At 35.4% G+C, this 20516-nt stretch overlaps 1 protein-coding gene across 1 annotated transcript in view; it reads left to right on the plus strand.

Moving 5' to 3' along the window:
- The window catches only part of LOC128985577 (alpha-N-acetylgalactosaminidase), a 53583-nt gene that overhangs the window by 23007 nt on the left and 10060 nt on the right, over nucleotides 1–20516 (plus strand). The window contains exon 2 of the mRNA XM_054405190.1: nucleotides 18989–19168. Within this exon, the coding sequence (XP_054261165.1) occupies nucleotides 18993–19168 (176 nt within the window). The 5' untranslated portion in view covers nucleotides 18989–18992. The remainder of the gene's footprint in view (nucleotides 1–18988; nucleotides 19169–20516) is intronic.

Consider the following 20516-nt stretch of genomic DNA (forward strand, 5'->3'; position numbering starts at 1 on the left):
TAATATGACAACTCTTTTCATCAGAGAGCCCTAGGTTTCTAGATAAGTGTTCCTAAAACTGAGCTGTCTCCGATCAATGGTAACCAGTAACCACAACATCACATATCTAAAAGCTTTAGTAGTTGGTGATAATATCTGATTCACCCCAGTATTGTTAAGTAATGATGATGATAAAGCTGAAAACTTAAGAAATGAAAGCCGTATAACAGAAACTGAATTATCATTTGAGACAGAAAATAATCTTTCAAAGTCTTGGTTTTATTTGAGTATAGCATCAGCAAGACTGTATTTACATAGAAGCAAACAATTTGAGGAAATACAAGAACTACAGCAGGACCACAATCGCACGCGATATCTCATGCCGTTTGATGCGACCTTGCTACGTTATCTGTTTTAATCAAAATTTTCCTTGGCATTCAGTTTGCGCTCACGAAAGCTTGTGTGATTTTAATCGCTTGCAAACGAGCGATATTGCAGTTAACCAGGAAAACTTTTCACATTGCTTTGAAAGGAATTCTATTAGATATACAGTGATTAACACATTTGATTCAATGGACGATTGATTGACATTGACGTTATTTGTTGAGCGTGCAAAGAATATAAATACCCCTTGACGAGTTCTTTGCCTGGATATGCTCGTATTGATTTACCAACCATAATTTTTTTTAAGTGAATAATTTATTTTTACTGGAAATCATCGTCATCTTGTGACAAATATAAATGTTTCTTGTACACGGCAAGGAGACGTCGCTGTAGACTGAGGGTTCCTGGAGGGGAATGATCTCTGCTACGTCTATCCTCAAATAAATGACAAATAAATCAAATAAAAACATCATCAGAACCGATAGGTGAAAAATTGGCCTCCAATCAAAATCGATCGAATCAAGAAAGATGAATCTATGGAAGGAAAGGTCCTACAATCTTTCATATGTATCTAAAGTATTATTAAAACAGTATAAGTTTAAATAAGTGTCTCAAGTGTAATTTTAATTTACTTACCTTAATACTTAATCGAAGTACAAACCAACCGAGTCAAGGGCATTTGCAAATATAGGGAATTGTGCTTACAACACAGAAATCGCATGTATGGATGATTTATCCTGATGCAAAATGTATTAGGATGTTATTGATCTCCACAATAGTTGGTATGCTGGAAAGACCAAGATATTTTTCGTAACTACCAGATGCAGAAGATATCGCCTCATCTTAAGATAAGCATTGCCCATGCTGGTACTAAGTGGCTAGGTCAGTGGTTGGTCAGTGCTCACTCCCACCAGGCGACTTTTGCTGTTTTAGGTAATACCAGCTGCTCCTCCCCGTCGTGTCTTTCATAACTAATCAATTTACATAATCTTTGCCGAAATCACTGACGCAATCTACGAAATCAGGTTGATGCGGTAGGGAATATTATTTGTATGTAAATGGGCCTTAAATGACTTTTAAAGTTCAAATGTAATATAACTTACTAGAAAGTGCAACTAAAAGTACACGAATAAGTAGACAGCCATTTCTGCGGGTCCCTCGAGCAGAACTAGGCTGGACTAGTCATTTATTAAGCTTGAAAGTGAAACTGGTTCTCACAAGGACATATCGACATCCGCTTCATAATTTATACAACTTTGAATAAATCATGTGACATACCCTGACATAAGGTTTGGGATATCCACAAGGTGACATAGTCGACACAAAATGTTGAATTGATTTAAAGTGACTTGGTGGATGAATGAATAAGAGGGTCACAATAGAGGCACATACTTTTACTTGGCATAATGTTTTGAATTTCTTTACTGTTAAGTGACACATTTTCCCCCTTGCATTTATTAAATTTAATTTATTACGATTGATACACAGTATTTATAATTTATTTAGTAACTTGATTGCTTCATTAAATATGTTTGAGATAAATAGCTGAAGAGTAGTGCATAGAATATATTATTTTATAGCAGTACAATTTATTTAAATTGGCAATTTGAGAACATATATAGCATAACAGATAAACCAGCGGTGTATAACTTCATGTGGCTTACTTAACTTCCTTAACGCCAGTAAGTAAAAAACTACTTAATATATGTGTTTACAACTTGACTTAAGTAACTTGCAAATTCGGTACCGCACCAACTGTACTGCTATTATTTGTACTTAATGTTACAAAATCAATAAATTTCTTTGTTTGCGTTAAATAAAGGTTTTATGTGATCGAAAATTATATATTTTGGAATGATAAGAGTAATATTAATAGAAACGTATACAGGGTGTTGAAAATGTCTGGAACCAACATTATATCTGGTGAGTGGTTAAAGAAAAACAACTGATATTTTGTGTACAGATATACTATGGTTTTACCTATCTTTTGGTACCTTATGAAATTTTTTACCACTTATAGGGAACGTCCTGTGGAGGATGCAGTAAAAAGTTTTAATGGAAGCCTATGGTAAATGATACATCATTTTAAAGGCCATTTTGTTCTGAGTAAGGAGCCGCAAGTTTCATCTCAAAAGGTCCACCCTAGCAAAAATGGCGACTGTTTGAATTTTTTGAAAATAATTAAAAGCTTAATTGGTATTTCTGTTAAAAATAAGTTTAGTAAAACAACACAAACAATTTAGTTAAATGTGTTTTTTTAAGTCATTTTTCAGTTTATCACGTTATAAACTACTGTACTTCGTAACTGGCTTGTAATAGCATTTAAAGGAAACAAATACGGCCATTTAAATAGCAATGTTTTTAAATTTCAAACAGTCGCCATTTTCGCTAGGGTGGTCCTTTTGAGATGAAACTTGCGGCTCCTTACTCAGAACAAAATGGCCTTTAAAATGATGTATCATTTACCATAGGCTTTCATTAAAACTTTTTACTGCATCCTCCACAGGACGTTCCCTATAAGTGGGTTTTTAAATTTCAAACAGTCGCCATTTTTGCTAGGGTGGTCCTTTTGAGATGAAACTTGCGGCTCCTTACTCAGAAAAAAATGGCCTTTAAAATGATGTATCATTTACCATAGGCTTCCATTAAAACCTTTTACCGCATCCTCCACAGGACGTTCCCTATAAGTGGGTTTTTAAATTTCAAACAGTCGCCATTTTCGCTAGGGTGGTCCTTTTGAGATGAAACTTGCAGCTCCTTACTCAGAAAAAAATGGCCTTAAAAACGATGTATCATTTATCATAGGCTTCCATTAAAACTTTTTACTGCATCCTCCACAGGACGTTCCCTTTAAGTGGTAAAAAATTTCATAAGGCACCAAAAGATAGGTAAAACCATAGTATATCCGTACACAAAATATCAGTTGTTTTTCTTTAACCACTCACCAGATATAATGTTGGTTCCAGACATTTTCAACACCCTGTATAATAACTATATAACATCTTACTATATAGAAAGCACAAAGCACGTTTGTCCAATCTTATCTCAATCTTTTCACACTCAAAGTTAACTTATGCGTGCGCCACTGTAAAATATTACATGTTGTTTCGTAAGTTTTCTGAAATACGGGAAAATGAACAATAGGGTCTAAAACGCCTTTTCATGTGTGGTTCCCATGTTTGCGAAACCCGGTACCACAGACAATCGCAGTCATCTCACTTGCGGCCTGGCAGAAGTAATGGTAAATCAACGAAAGAACACTCCCACACAGACGGTCATAGAGATAAACATTTGACAGAAGTACACAGCCGACGCAAGGCTATGTCTTCTTCTGCTGTATTGTTCGAAGGACTATCGGTCGTACAATGGTACATTTTTCATTCAGCCTTGACCATATCGGTTGTGTTATCATTTCCGGAACACACTGTACAACTCACGCATTCTCCGTGGCAAGTACAATGCTTGATGCTAGTGGTTCAACCTTTTCTAATATCTACGAATTTTATATCAGAATATCATCAATAAAAACATCAATTATTCACCAGAAGAGTGAGGAACCTTTCAATTACAAATGTTAATAGCTGTTTATAACGCTAGACTACGTTTTACCATAGATAAAACATACTCCTTGTGTTGGTTTAGTCTATGGTTTTACCATGTTTTACGATAGATTTTGGATATTGAAGTGACTTCGATCAAAGATTAAAACTACAGTACTTTATTTTAGATTGATCATCGTTAAGGATCAGCTAAAGACAGTTTTGAGGCTAATTATACTCAGCTTATGGTCAAGGCGTTTTATTGTTTACTACTTATTTCTCATTATTTAACTGAACATAATAATATATTTGCGAAAGGTCGATTGTCCTCTGGTATTTTAACGAAAAGTAAATCACAACATTTCAGTTTATGACACTGGAACTAAAGTATAAAAACACAAAGTACATCTCTAATAGCAACATTAATTTAACGCCTCATAAATCATCACGTTTTCCTCGGAAGTAATCACTCAATTATTCAAACAATAGACCTTGTCCTTGACTCAAAATGAAAGTTAATAAAAGGAAAACTGTCATTAAATAATGTACGATAGGTTAATTAGTGGTTTGGTTAAGTTACAATCGCAATCAGAAGGTCACAGTTACGACGTCACTGGGAGCCCCAACAATGCAGTTGATATCGGAGTTGCACGTGTAAAACATAACCGGTGACGTCACAGGCACTAGATGTGGTTCGTGAGGTGTTTAATGCAAGTGGTGGATAATTTAGCAAATAAACAATTTGAGAATGGTCATGGTTAGTCATCAACCACCAACCACTGGCCGACACCGTGGAGTTTGTGGTTAGAGTTTGTTTGTTTTTAATTTAGCTGTATTACCTAGAGTTACTTAAGGAAGATGTATTCAGTGTGCATAGTTGTCTCAATAGGCAATGCAGCAGAACAGGTTGGTGATGATTTACCATCAGTTAGTATTTAAGGATGAAATGTTTTGCGTTTCAATGTTTTTCATATAATCTTAGAAATATGCATATTTTAAACACAAAGAGGATTTAAGCAGCTTCTTAATTGTCGAAAACGACAAGAATTGGAATAAACATTAAAGTAGATGTCTTGTATATCATTATGTGTAAAAATTTAATTTTTAAGTAAAAGTTCAGTTTTTAGTATTGTTTTTCGATGGAAAAAAAAGATTTTTTAGTAAAAGAAATATCTTATAAATTATCTTGATTTCAGAAATATGTTTAAAATTCATTAAAGTAGTATGAAAACCAGATAACATTTTCCTTCGTCTAGGAGGAGTTGTGATATAGATATAACTGTAGATAGTTAAAATTCTAAAAAGGTGTGTGTGGAATAATTATTTTAAAAATAATATTATTCGTTCGCCAACTCATTCATAATAATTTTAAAGTTAAAGATCCCCAAGTCATTACAGCCAGCCCAAGTGAATTAGTTTGAACACATTCTAGATAATGCGATAGTGATTCAATGTAATCTATTAAGATTGCTCTTCCTTGTGGAAAAATTAGTCTTCATAGTTGTAGTTCAAATGCTTGACGCTTTTGAATAAGCTTATTAAAAGATGGATCTCCTTTTTTAGGCTACCTCCAAAAAGAAACTAACGCACCTAAGTTACGCTGAAGTTTTTTTTTATTTGGACTACCTCTGCCTCCTGGATAATGATTTATAACGTACTTACACATCAAACAACTTTCAAAAGTACTTTTCCCACTTCTTTCAACACGACGTGAACCAATAGTCTGCAGCAAGGATCAGATAAGTCATAATTAACAGGATATTTGTAGATGACAGTTCCGCTCTAGTTGTACCACTAACACAACACAACACACGACTACGAGCCTGGAACTTTCACTGGACCAAAGGAGGTAGTTGTAGCTGAGATATACAGTATATGTAGGTCAGGGTATACAATATTGAATAAAATTGTCTAAATATGTGAACTTGCCTGATTCTTTTTTTAAGTTAGAGCTGGGAAGATGATTGTTATGTTATATTTTTACGACAACACACAGGAGTTCTTACTTAAAGATAAGGTGAGAGTTGGAGGTAGTGTTGGATAAGGTAGTGTTGGATGAATGAGGCAACTTATTTAAGTTGGTGGTGTAGTTAGAACCATATCAACAGCTTTGAACCATATCAACAGCTTTGTGCTCAAGGACAACTAGGTTCGATGTTTGATGTTGACAGGGCCAAAAACCTACCAAATAACAAAAAATACCATGTGACATGTAGAACATATCACAAGTTATAATTGGTTTATCCATTGTTTCGATGACTAATGAACTAAATAGTTGAAAATTGTCTGATTGAAATCTCTTCACCACGATCATACGAATAAAAATCTAAAAATTTGCATTTCTAGATAAAAAAAACACTAAACACTTAAGTTATAACCTCTATATCACGTTAGGTATTGATTATAAATACCAGACCTTGGTTAAAAAAAAATGTTTTAAGTCCATATTTTTACTGTTAATGTTACAAAGAAAACTGAAAGTATACTTAACATAATAAACACATGAAATAGTTGCAAAATAGAGTTTACTGAAGGCTAAATGGCGTGCTTATTTATAAGGCAATAAAAATCTGCGACGCTGATAGGCCTATTTGTATTACCTACAATTTACATAAATTTCAAATAGCATATTAACTTTTACTACAATCACTCTTATTTATGGCTACTATAGATCAAACTTTATGTTGGGAAGTAAGAAAATGGTATAAAATGATATTAAAAATGTTCATAAAATGAATAAAATATTACAATATTTACATGTGGTGCATTTATGATACCAAATTAATCACTTTTAAATTTACAATGGCTGACATAATGGATTTAAATGGTTAATTCGTAATGACCACAATCATTTAAGGAAATCTAAAAAGAATGTAGTTGAATCATCTTGCGATGTAGCTATTATTGCTGTTATTTTTCCCTCTTTTTATATTACATACTTAATTGTTGTTTTAGAAACTGACAATGTTTACAAAAAGTCACAATGAGAACACTCAGTCGGTAGCTCATTGAACTAACACTTCAATAAATTGACTAGACTACAATACTATTTTAAACGAGAGAGTAGAACATCCACTTCGTGGTAGTGTCTCAATAATCATAGGTTTGATAGGTTTATAAATTTCATTTACGAATCGATCACAATACAAAGAGTTCAATTTATCGATAATTATGCATAATTAAATCCTCAACCAACATTACCGCTTTTTATTCCAAACCATTAATCATCTCATATCTGATTGTACGTCAGGAGAAGGATGTTACAATTGTTGTAAGGTGTGTTGTGGGTTACAATCAGCCTCATCGCTGAACTTTGTTGAATCATTCTATTACTCATTCTTCACTCTCCCTGCTGAGCTCTAAGTGCTGAAGGTAGATCATCGAACTGAGATAACATCGTAATTGTAGTGTTGTTCGTGTTTCAAGGTTGGTATTGCCGAGTTTTGAATAATTGAAAACATCATCGCTAAGTTTAACTGTATTGTTTCGTGGGAAATATACCTTAGTAGGATTCGAAAAGGAATCTATCGATTGTGATCAATTCGATATGTAAATATTTTATGCAGTTCACAGATCATAATCTTATTTACAAATATTTAGTCATCAGCCTACATAGAAATTTACTAAAATACGATGATAATTTAATTGCTTATAATAAACTATGCGACAAATGAATTAAAGCAATTATTTTATTTTTGTCAGTGTGATGAAATGAACATAACATATAATGACGAGTTATGACAAAAATATACACTAAACATCTTTCTCAAGAGAAGATACAATAATAATAGCTATTGAAAAAAATCTTTTGAACTGTGTACCAATATATTACAGACCTAAAGAATATTTGTTGGATTATAACAATCTCGTATCTACATTGTAACACTCGTCTTTAAAAAGTGGAGACATGCATTAAGTGATCTTCACTCATGTTTACAGCTATCAATTAAGTAAATTTAAATTTATTTAAATCAGTTTTGTAATAAAAAATATTTTATTTTTTGTAATTGGTTTATATTGCAGTAAAAGATAAGTATCGTGGTTGGTATAATAAAATTAGGACATGCTTAATACGCTTGTCATAGTTTTTGATTCATAATAAGATAACTTTGAGACATTTGGACAGTATAAAAGGACCTTTATTGTGTCCTCAAGTACTCACAGATAGTTAGTTCTGGGGTGGGAAGTCAACAATAAGTAAATAAAATGTGGACAGTTTACACAATTTACGTAAGAACTCTTCCAGTTCTGACCAACAAGTAGTTACATGCAGTCACAATAGGCAAACTCAGCCACATTTACCACTTCTACAAATTACCAGCTCATGAACACCATTGTCGTCCTCGACATTTTCCACGGAGTTCTTGCGGCGAGTCCAGCGTTAAAGTCTCCGTTTCACGGTTGGTCGCCTCGGTACCGCAGTTAGCTTCTCCACTCACCCGTAAAACATTCTCGGTTGGTTCTTGGGCTTTCCCTGACTTCCGGTCATCTGGCAGGATGCTGCCCAGGGGTCGTAATGTGAAGAATCAGGAAGACAACTAGAGGCTAGAGGTTAACAGTGGCTCGATGAACCGATCATGAAGGAAGTGCGGTAGAATAGAACAATTGTAGCTAGAGAGTTTCTAAAGAATGTATTTCATAAAGAGATAGAAATGTGCTATCAGCTATAGTATTGTGATAGTATTGTGTTCAGCTGTTAAACCTAGGATCTAGATGTAGTTCAGAGTTTGACAGAGTACCACAATAAATATTACAAATCGTATAAACTCCTGGGAATGAAACTTGAAGATAACTTATTTTATTCTTGATGCTTACGAGTTGCACCAGTTTCTGACTTTTATGTTTGGACCAAATTGAAATAAGAATAAAAACTTGTACGTTATTAGAATAATCTTTAGTGGTGCAGCAGGTATAGTGGATATAGCGCGGGAATTCTATCCAAAAGAACCTTCCAAATATGAACTCTCAGGTGAGCACTACAGTTCGGGCAAAACTTTTGTGTGCGCGAAACGAGTCGCTACTAGCCGAACTAAAACATTCGGGTACCGGCTATTGGAAATGTTAGGGGTAGGGGTGAGTTAGTAGCAAGACCCAAATGTTTTCAAGAATGTACCCCCGCCAAGACCCAACCAGATCTGGTCGCGCACACAGAAACTTTGGCCGAACTGTACCTCTGAGATGGAGCATTCCATCTACGTCCAGATAAAAAATAATCAGCTTGCCAACGAGGCTAAAGATTGAACTGTAAGTTTCGTCGACTGTTTACAATAAATTCGCCTGTTAAATAAAATCGTTCTGTACTACATTTCTAAAAGAGAAATAAGACAGCTTTCTCTGTCTTACAATAATGAATAAAGAGTAAATTTTTAACCAAATACGAATGTTTTTCTAATCAATTGTGATATTGCTGTATCAACCGTTTTCGTATCAATGTTAAAATGTATATCCCATGCATATGAATAAAGTGAAGCCCTAGGGACGGATATTTTTGGAGTTTTGGTAGGGAACAATTTACGTTTAACTTTATTCAACGGCACGAAACGAATTAAACTTGGCACATTTTATGTTTCCATTGTCAATAGGTTGAAAATGAAAGTCAAACTCACGCGTAATGTTTCAGATCCGCCACTCCCTCATATAGTTGCCAAAGATCAAAGTATCTATCAGGATTGACATTTCCATCCAACGTCATTATTCCATCGATGACAAGGTCTGTGGAAGATTGCGGCATCTCACAAAGCCTGTGTTTTTCTTATCAGACGGAGAAACCGCAGTTGTAGCCGTGTCCAATCGAAGTATTCCACACTCTTTCTTCACCACGTGGGAACGTTCCCAGCAGCCTCCTGGCTCGTGGCTGAGGAACGGACGACGCGTGTGGCGCAACGTAGGAGCGTGCCGAGAACACCGCTCTAGGGAGGCACAAGAAAATGCCGCAACGCTGACATAAGAGAACATGAGAATACGGAATCACCATGATTGTGGGGGAAAGAGGATGGAAAGGTAATGCAGACCTGTGACAGTCGCTTTGTAAAAAAGGACATATAGACCTTGAAACTTTGTCAAGGATTAGTTGTATGAAGGTTATATAAAAGTTGCAGCTCAACGTCGATGTTTTTCTGGAGAGGGAAAAATAGTGATTTGTGAATATTTTGCTGTACAGGAGAATGATATATTTATAACCAATTTCCTGTTTGATAACACAGGGAAAACTGCATCTCTAACAATATCGTAGGAAAAAGAGAGGAATATTGTACATAATTTTGGGTAAATGTTGTTGTAAGATGGTTATGCAACTCTCAGACTATGTAGTTGAGGGCGGACCTCGTTTGCGCTCTAATCCTCTGTCAGGTAGAAAGTTGATCTCGTTTGCGCTTCAAGCCCAGACGGGCCCACTGGTAACCCATCAGGGAAATCTCGTTTGCGCTTTTTGGCGGCATAATTTGTAAAATATATCCGTTTGTATTAAATGCGGATTGTAATTCCTGCTCTATCGTATAATTAGTTATAAGTAGACACCTAACATGCAGAGTCGAATGGGTCAGAGTTCAGAGTTATGACTTGCTTTCTTATTGAATATCATACTCGATTATAATATTAAATATTATAATATAAGTATATTAAAATCCTATATTAAAATTAAGTACTAGCCTAGTATTTTCTTTAGCTGTACTCTTTGTATTCTATTATGGGTTTATTAAAACATTACACATTTATACTTTTAACTCAGTATATTTCCCCATTCCCATGCGTAAACATATTTATACAAAAATCAATCTGAAAAAGAGTATGTTATATATATATATACAGGGTGTTTTTTTAAAAACTTGCATCTTTATTTATGTAAAAACCGCAATAGATAGAAATATGCAGTTTGCGGGAATCATCTATTGACGTAGGGGGACTAATTGTTTTGAATTCAACGTTACATTCACATTCCCCCCCTTTCCCCCCCTGCCCCCAACTTATTTTTTTTAAATAGCAAGGTACCCCTTGTGACATATCAAATAAAAGAGCATAAAAAAAGAAAATGTTTGATGAAAAAAAATTGAAAATCGGTTCATAAATTTGTGAGATATTCCCCCCCTCACCCCCCCGGAACTTAATTTTTTTTAATAGCAAAGTACCCCTTGTGACATATCAAATGAAAGAGCATAAAAAAAGAAAATTTTTGATGAAAAAAAATTTAAAATCGGCTCATGAATTTGTGAGATAATCACCCCCCTTTTCCCCTACCCATAACTTGTTTTTTAATAGCAAGGTACCCGCCCTTGTGACATATCAAATGAAAAATAAATTTCACCAAAATTTTTCTTTTTTTATGCTCTTTCATTTGATATGTCACAAGGGGTACTTTGCTTTAAAAAAAAATTAAGTTCCGGGGGGGTGAGGGGGGGAATATCTCACAAATTTATGAACCGATTTTCAATTTTTTTTCATCAAACATTTTCTTTTTTCATGATCTTTTATTTGATATGTCACAAGGGGTACCTTGCTATTTAAAAAAATTAAGTTGGGGTCAGGGGGGGAAAGGGGGGCAATGTGAATGTAACGTTGAATTCAAAACAATTGGTCCCCCTACGTCAATAGATGATTCCCGCAAACTGCATATTTCTATCTATTGCGGTTTTTACATAAATAAAGATGCAAGTTTTAAAAAAAACACCCTGTATATATATAGTAATTAAAATATAATAGATGTTTTTGATTTAACTATTTACAATAGAAACAACAAACAATAAAAGAAATATATACATAATACTTAACCCTATATTTAAATAGTTATTTGTGTAACTAGTGAGCAAAGGCCTTTTGCACTCGTATTACACATGATATTTTTCCTACAGTCACTATAAAGCATATAAATAATTAGTCTTTCAAACACTATACAACACGTTTTTAGGTTCAGCTGGCAACACAAATAGGTGCCCTAGAGGAAGTTAGTCTCTGGTCCGTATCACTCCGCTATTTTTTCCTCGGCAAGCAATGTGCTCCGCGACTTGAGAAAATAGTTCCGTATATTTTTGTAATTTGCAGTGGTTTCCGCGCCTAAAAAAACTCTTTAAAGATATTTTCTTGTTTATTAAGATTTTAGGAGTGTTTTAAAACGTTTAAAAGAAAAGTTCAGAAATACCGAAAAGAGAACGTAAACTATAAACACGAAATGACAGGTTAAATCGTAGTTATAATAGTCAATCAGCTGTTCATAGTATTATTATCTTTAAGTGTTGCCAACCTATTTCCAAGCGTACACGGATTACGTGCATAATAGAACCACGCTGTTTTGTGTTGTTTCGTTAGAATCCTGATGTGCGCCAAAGTATAAACCGTACGACAAAGTATAAATATGCAGCAATTAGCAGCTTTCTGTACTATAAACAGTACAAGAGAGCCAACTTTGTCGAGTGACTGTAGGAAAACGTTTTTCTCTACACTCGCCCTGTACCCCACACATTTTATAAAGTCCATTTTCCCAATTTTTTCTTCTCCTAACTGAACAATCTTTTCTCCAAGCAACTTGGTCTTTAGATCAGTTTTTTTTCACGGCTGCGTTCACAAGGAGTAGACTTATTTACAAATATTTATCCAGTGTGTAAGGGTTTGTTTACAAATAGTTGTCTAAAGGGGAATACCATCACATTGGCTACCTGGCCCGAAGAAAGCGCAAACGAGATCGGGGATTAAGTGACCCTTGCTAATCCTTTTGGGGGGTCCGGATTAGAGCGCAAAAGCAGTACGACCGTAGTTGAGGAAAGAGCAAGAAAAAATTTTGTAAATTGTTTTTTTTTTATTTTATTGAAAGATTTCTGATCCTGTAACAATGTAATTGTATAAAAACACTGGGGAATACTGGTTCTGTTATTATGTTGTTGGGGAGTGGTGCATCTGTTACTGTTTCGCTGTAAGATTATTAATTATTATCAATTATTTAAGATGGGGACGCCACTATGTGTGTATTTTAACCCAAATGTGAGTGAAGGATGAGTGTGGGATGAGTGGCGCGATCTTGTAGTCTTGTTAGTGACTAAGGCCGACATGTTTATTGGACACAACTGTTAATTAATAGCCCATACAGCCAATGGCAACTAAGGGACCTACAGTATATAGTGCAATCCGAATCACATTTCTTCCCTGTGATTAACGAATTGGTATAATTATCTGGATAGTACCGCGGAAAGTCGTAGTACTCACTAGTGCGGACGTTAATCCACACCAGGGAGCATCACATCCACAGTGCATGCCTATAAATATCCACAATTCGTGAACTCCTAGTAGCTGGATTAGAGGACGACGCCACCCGTCCCAGTCATCTGAAGAAAGATTAATCATCTTTGACATTATTGTAGGAGGATATTGTTTTTTTTTTCTGCAGGAAAAAACAGCGAGTGCGTGGATAATACAATAAACCTAGCAGCTCTGTGACAATGTAATTGTAGAGAGGGTCAGGAAAGAATTGCAGCTATGTACGATTGTGTAAGAGATAAAGGCAAATGCAGTAGAACCTAATGTAGCCTAGAACAGGAAAATGTTGCTATTGAGCGAGAATTGCACTGGTAAAGAAATTTAATAAGATAAGTGCAACTCATTGTCATCGTTGCAAGAAAAGAAAGGAAACTGTTGCAGATGCTCAATAATCATCCATGTGTACTGTAAAAACTTCTTAAGGACTGACCATCAAGACTCTGGCAAAACACACTCGTCAATGCATGCATTATCAACAAGGTCGTTGGTAATCGATTATGTTGTTCAGCCGCTATCGTCAAGCTCACTCATGGACGAATTGCCAAACACCGGACAAGTAGGGCCTCAATTTGCTACGTCCGGTAATGTATCAGTGAACACATGCTTCAGAAGTACATTGAACAGATGAATACATTCACCTCATTGTATCTACTCTGATTAATATGCAAGTTAACTAAGTTAGGAATGTAACTCAATGTTCTTCATGAAGCTGATTTAAAGCTATAAAAGTTAAAGAGTCACTTATCGTGTCTCATTCGACTGGCAATAAATTGAATGATTGTACAGTTGCCTTTCACGCAGAAGCAATTACAAAGACAATGCAGACCCACAGCTGCAGGGTGATCTTGACAACCTGAGACTCACTCTCTTGTGGAGGTGACCCAGATGGTGGCCAAGGTGGCCTAGTCAGTGGTCCCATGTAAAATATACGAGTATGTTTAAAAAACAAAATTTTGCCTTGGATTGGAAGGGACAAAATTGTTATTTTACCTGATTTGATCGTACTCTACAACTTCTAAGAAAAGAGAACAATGTTAGACGTGTTGATAAGGACACAATTTTTTTCGTGCACCTTTATTTTCATTTGAAACTTTTACCACCTTATTGTTTCTTTCTTACTGTAATATTTTGTGAAATCACGATATGTCTTTAGTAAATATATTTTCCTACAGTCACCCGACAATATGGGCTTCTTTGCAGAGATCATAGTACAAAAATTCTTACTTTGGCGCACAGTTTTTATTTTAGCGCACACCAATATACCAACCAATTCAACACAAAACAGCTTGCTTTTATTATGCACGTAATCAGTGTACGCTTGAAAATAAGTTGGCTAAACTTAAAGATATTACGACTGCGATCAGCTGGTGCAGCGTTTCCCATTTCGTTCAGTGTTTGGATTTAGCCTAACCTAAAAACGTGTTGTACATAGTTTGAAAGACTAATTATTTATATGATGTGTAGTAACTGTAGGAAAAATATAATGTGTAACACGAGTGCAAACTGCCTTTGCTGCATTCGATGAACTTTCCATGTTTACGGCTCGTGCGTAAACATTTCTTCTGTGTGTAGCAAAGTGCCACTTCGCCTACTAGTTGATTGTACAGTTGATGTTACCCACACAAATAACTATTTCTCAATAATAGGCAATGTTTTTCTTGATTCACATTTAAAAAATCGTATTAGCTTAGGATATGAATCACGGTCAAGAGTATTAGATCTTCAAAACATTGAAACATAAGCATTCGTTGTATGTGAGGAAATGCTTGGCGTTGGAATTTCGTGCAATGGATACATAGAAAAAACTGTTTGCTTTTTGCTGCCTAAAATTCCTATCTATTCTGTTATCGTTCTTTACGACATTTTTTAATTACGTTTACTTACTTCCGATATTTAGATTCACAAATCTTCAAATGTTATTAAATAAATGAAGTATAATTAACTATATATAGTTTATAGTTACAATATCAAATTAAACTTAAAAAGACTTCATTTCGTTCATGCGTAAAAAAACAACTTTACGTTCCCCGTTGATTTCTTGTGCCATTACTAATTGCTTGTCCTTGCAAAAAGAAGTAATCTACTCCTTCATTCGCCAGACAATGGACTGCAATATCAGATGGCAATAATCGATACATTGTTGGTCAGAGGAGAACAAAGCTTGCGTGCTCTGGGAAGTAGCCGCTGGCGTGTGACGTCACTGGGGCGGGATCCGGCCCGGTGGACCATAATTGGTCGCTTCTTCAGGGCAGCGTTGTGGAGGCTAACATCCAATTAGTGAAAATTGGCCAACCAGTGGGTTGAAATATACTATCGGCAAAATATTAATCACTCAAATAATTCTAGTGATCAATCTGCAAAACCGAATGAATACTTAAGGATATAACTACTGCCATCATGAGGGCGAGTCGGTGGGAGTTGACTTGAAGGCAATAATCTGAGCTAAAAATGCTGTGTTTGATCAATTTCCTCAAGTTCCTTGAATAGAACAAAGCCAACCGTCTGTACCACTGGATTTAAACAACTCTAACATCAATTGGTTACCTAACACAATTTCCTGCTTTAACAAATATACAGATTTAGTTCGTAAACGCGTGTGGTTTGTATTTGGTTTACAATCAAACCGTACGAGATACTAATGCCCCCGGGTATTCACAATCGCTAAACTTTTTCTCATAAATATGTATTGTGCGCTGTCAGTCGTGAAATTCTATAATTATCTCGTGACTTGATATTCAACTCGTGATCTCGACAAATTGGGTCACGGACCTGTCTCTGAAACTGCCAAAACACAGCATGGAAGTATTTATGTTCTTTGGCGTGAGTTTAAGGTTACACTAAAAGATGAGGTAGTGATACAAGTTATACGATATCTTCATAAAATGTTCCATTCATGTGGAATGGAATTCATTTATAATAATATAAGGTTTACATACGTGTTTTGTGCCTTAAAACGGTCTTGATGATTAGTCTTTAAAAATATATCTGGTTACATAGTTAAATTGTGAAGTTTTTGGATATGCCTGGGTGAAAACCTCGTCTCTCTCGCACCAAACAAAGTGACCACTACGCCAGGAACCAACCCGAATAACAACGACTAACAAGAAAATCCTAGTCTATCATAAACAATTTTGTAACAACTAAAAACGACCATTAGATTAATGAGGTAGGTTACTTCGTAACACAAACAACTACATAAAAATTTCCGACCACTTCTTGTTGTGTCTTAACTTTCACCATACAAAAACTCTCCTACAATTAGTAGACAGAAGACACAACCAGTTCGAGCGATGCGCCACTGCAGCACCCAGTAGTGTTACGTATCGTCTCATAACATGGCAGTGAGTCGGTTACCAATGAACCAGTTCGCTCAGTAAACGGGTCGCTTGAACCAGTTCCAATGTAGACTTCCTCATGCAGAAAGTGGTACACCTTGGGACACGCCTCCACTCTTACTCTTCTATTACTCCGTTGTCCGTTACACTGGCGATGTTTGCACGCATGCGTTGTTTGGTGATGCTCTCTACGTCATTGGTTGGCTGACAGTTGTAGTCTCTCCCCACCACCTTGACTAGAGTAGACCTACCGCGAGCAATGTTATGACTTTGACTTGTACTATCTCTGTTGACGTCTTAGTTGACACAATCACAAACAATTATGTCGCTTATTCCCTGATGAAGATGAATAGCTTAAATAATTGTGAAGAGTTCTTCATATTCACCACAGTTGCGGTATCTAGTGATGAATGGTGCCTTTTTTCCCTATAAATAAGTACTGACACGCCAATAGCCTGGGTGGCGCTTAACGAACGATAACTGTCTAATCGATGATTTTCCAGCTATGAAAGCTGACATACAATACACCAACGGCCATTGTGAGGACCAATTATAATTATATAGTCTGAATTTTAAATACATACGGCCAAATGGAAAACACTATTGAGCAAAAAATACGAATAAAATATAAACACGATTTTATTGACATGTCTTCTCATCATACATTTTTATTTAGTTTATCAGAGGACTTTTTCATACCTTAGACACAGCTGGAAGAAGGGTTGACCGTAGAAGGAGGTTCCACGACCTTCATCCTTGGATATGCAATTTAAATAGACTTACTGTGTTATAGCGTAGTTTTATTTACTTTAGCTACTGGTACATTTAGTGAGTTCTAAGTTCCAATAAGATTTCGCGAAGCCCAATAACAATCTCAATGTGGAATTTTGTAGGCCTTTATGCTTTGATGCTGAAATAGAGGGATTCAAATGGATCCCTTAATCATTTTAAATGTTACATTTGAATTTAATAGTTTGAAAGTATCTAATATTTCACTCAAATTGCAGACTAGTTGCATATTAGCTAGTGGAGAATAGCAGGGTGACACTCTACATTAAATAAGATCATACGATAAACGATTCTTTTCATAACAGTATAGATTGTTGGTTGGAGCTTGTGGTTTCCCCTCACTACAGACGTATCCCTATGTTCACTTCCTTCACAGTCCGTAGTCAAGGCCGCCACGCTCCACCTCAGCACGTCGTCCACGCTTGACTAGCTCACGTTTGCGCTGAAACTCGCCTCGGCCTCCATTTTGGAAATACAATAGTCATTGTGCTCTTGTCCAAAATCCACGGGTTATGTTGGGGCGCCGCTTATTCTGCAAGGCCGCAGGTTTCCCTAATGGTGCAATTTGCCTGCAATAATGACGTTTTGCTAAATACTAAACGCTCCGAGGTCAACAATGATGCCATCCTAATGGGGACTAATTCTTCTCTAATTATAAGTAGTAATTGTTTCCACCTCGTTACCGCAGCTGTAATATTGAAAATTACATGGAATTGAAGATTGTCTTCTCCGTTCGCTAATGTAATTGTATTGACCCTGTTTGTGTGTACTAACAATAGACTGAATACCTTAAGCATAGCACGTGGTGTAAGTGTTTTGTATTTAACTACGACTTTGTTGAATGTTGACTTAAACCATAGATTTAACATCATACAGCATAGATAGATTGTCTTTTTAAATAATCTCGTCAATACAGTTTTAACGTTTTTGGCTGTGATGATCATATTAGATCATAGTTAATTTTATATTTGTTTAATAATTACCACGAGTTAAAATGTTTTTCAAGCTACTACTGAACTCTGGTGTTAGGCTATAACTGCACAATGCATATTAAGATAGAAATAAGGGAGGAAAATTTAGACATTAACTCACTCGCCCACTTGCGATCATTAATGTTTGGAAAATTCGTCTACCCTGAAATGACGTCTCTTATATTTTAAAATGAAAAAAAAAATCGTCGTTCATTGTTTATTTCCTTCATCAGTAGACTTCTCATACCCTAGAATCAGCTAGAAGGGTTGAATCACTAATCAATATTTCATAAATTGGATTGAATTAAGACTTATACTGTACAATGATGTTGTACATATATGTTTATTAATAAATACGTTTTTAATTTTGATTCTAAAATCGTTTCTGAAATCAGTTTCTTTATTTGGTCGCCTCTGGCTATTTTGTTAAAAGTTGTGCTATCATAAATGAGAGGGATGTTAAGCCCTTTACTTTACATTCTGTAACTCGAAGGTTGGCAAGCCTTACTGTTTCGCCATGAAACATTGTTGCTATCTTTTCCTCCAGTAACGTCACACGAAAATGTAATTTTTCGGTGAATCTACGACCAAAACTCCACAACAATGTTTCTTCACTTTCCCATATCCGTATTCCGTTTCCCGACGAGTTTTAAGGCCATACAGCATCTCTAAGATTGTTGGTATTGGAATATTTGTATGCAATATATCGTTGCTTACAGATTTTCACTAATCAACTAATGTTATGTTTCAGTGTGATGGTGTCAAGATGCATACTTCACGGCGTCTTGTCGTTGTGTGTGTTGGCCAGCCTGGCCTGCGTGGCCTATGGCCTGGAGAACGGCCTGGCCAGGACGCCACCCATGGGCTGGCTGGCCTGGGAGCGCTTCCGCTGTAACACTGACTGCAAAAACGACCCGGACAACTGTATCAGGTAATATTGACTTTGGACACGAAATTAGTCAATCCACCTACTGTAAATTTATTAGCAGCAGTTTTTTTAATCAAAGGAAACGTAGTAGAGTACGCCTCTTTTAGAACTTCTCTATTATTAAATCTATCTATTTTTTATACAATATAGTTGTTGACGATATCAAACCCATACAAAGGCTTACGATAATTTGCCCGACCAGTGAGGAAAAGTGATGAAGTTGGCGTTTAAGAAAAAAATTTATATTTAAAAGCAACACATTCTTTCATTTGTTTAACTAAATTTTTCTTAGATTTGGTATGGTTAGAATTGTGTGAAAATCGTCTCAGCAAAACATTACCAAAGTAGTTTTGTTTACATATATCTAGTTTGTATGTTATTTCAGTTTAACTATTTTTAACGGCTGTCTAAAATGGAACTAGGCCTACACATGATAAAAAGTAATATTTTTTTCTTAATACAGGTCTTTACTTTGTTTTGTATGCACCAAAATTCAATTCACTATAAAAATCCGTAATAAAATAAAAAAATACTTTTCTAAAAAAAAACTTAATGGCGGCTGTACGGGTAATTTTTTAGTTTTAATTTTTTACGTGATATTCCACTTTGTCTTTGGTCCAGGAATGATACCTTTAAAAAGGTCAGTAGGGAGTTCAGGGACACCCTTTAGGCCCGATATATTTTAGAATCCTCTAGTTTGTAATTTTATTAATTAACCTTAAAGTTTATTGTTTAATTCGTTACGCCACGTAAATCTAAAAGTCAATTTATTATAGCTTTTCAATTTTTTTGTAAGTATAATAATCACACGCTCTACAGCAGAATGTTTTAGGTTCTAATATCCGTACTTTTTAATTAATACTGCGGACTGCACAACCTATAAAACAGAGATCTACATTAAATTAATTCATTGTTCTCTTATAGTTGGATTCCTGTTCTCAAACCGTCAAAAGTTTAGCGCCTGCAATATTCAAATACCACAATAGGACTGAACTGAATCACTTGTAGTATTCTTCTCTTGCAGGCGTTCTCCATATTTTAACAAATAAGTCAATCTGTTACTGTAATAGGAATAGGGTGGTCAAATATTGTAAATAGGAAGTGTTTTGGCAAAAGTGTTTGGAAAGTGTTTGACCAGGTGGATTATTAGGTATTAAAAGAACATTACAGTATATTAAGACACATTTTATGTGTAGATTTCTTAATTATCAGGGACTTTAATGGAGACAAATTTACTATTTTATTTTCCATTCAGACTTAAATTTCAAAGTACCAGAAATGAAAGACAACTGTTAAACTATTTATTGTTTTTAATGCTTTAAGAAAGGTCATATTAGAATAATTTAAAGTA

Source organism: Macrosteles quadrilineatus, unplaced genomic scaffold (assembly GCF_028750875.1).
Source record: "Macrosteles quadrilineatus isolate MER2022 unplaced genomic scaffold, UCM_ALF_1.0 Scaffold_2__2_contigs__length_208266976, whole genome shotgun sequence".
In the NCBI taxonomy this organism is placed as follows: domain Eukaryota; kingdom Metazoa; phylum Arthropoda; class Insecta; order Hemiptera; family Cicadellidae; genus Macrosteles; species Macrosteles quadrilineatus.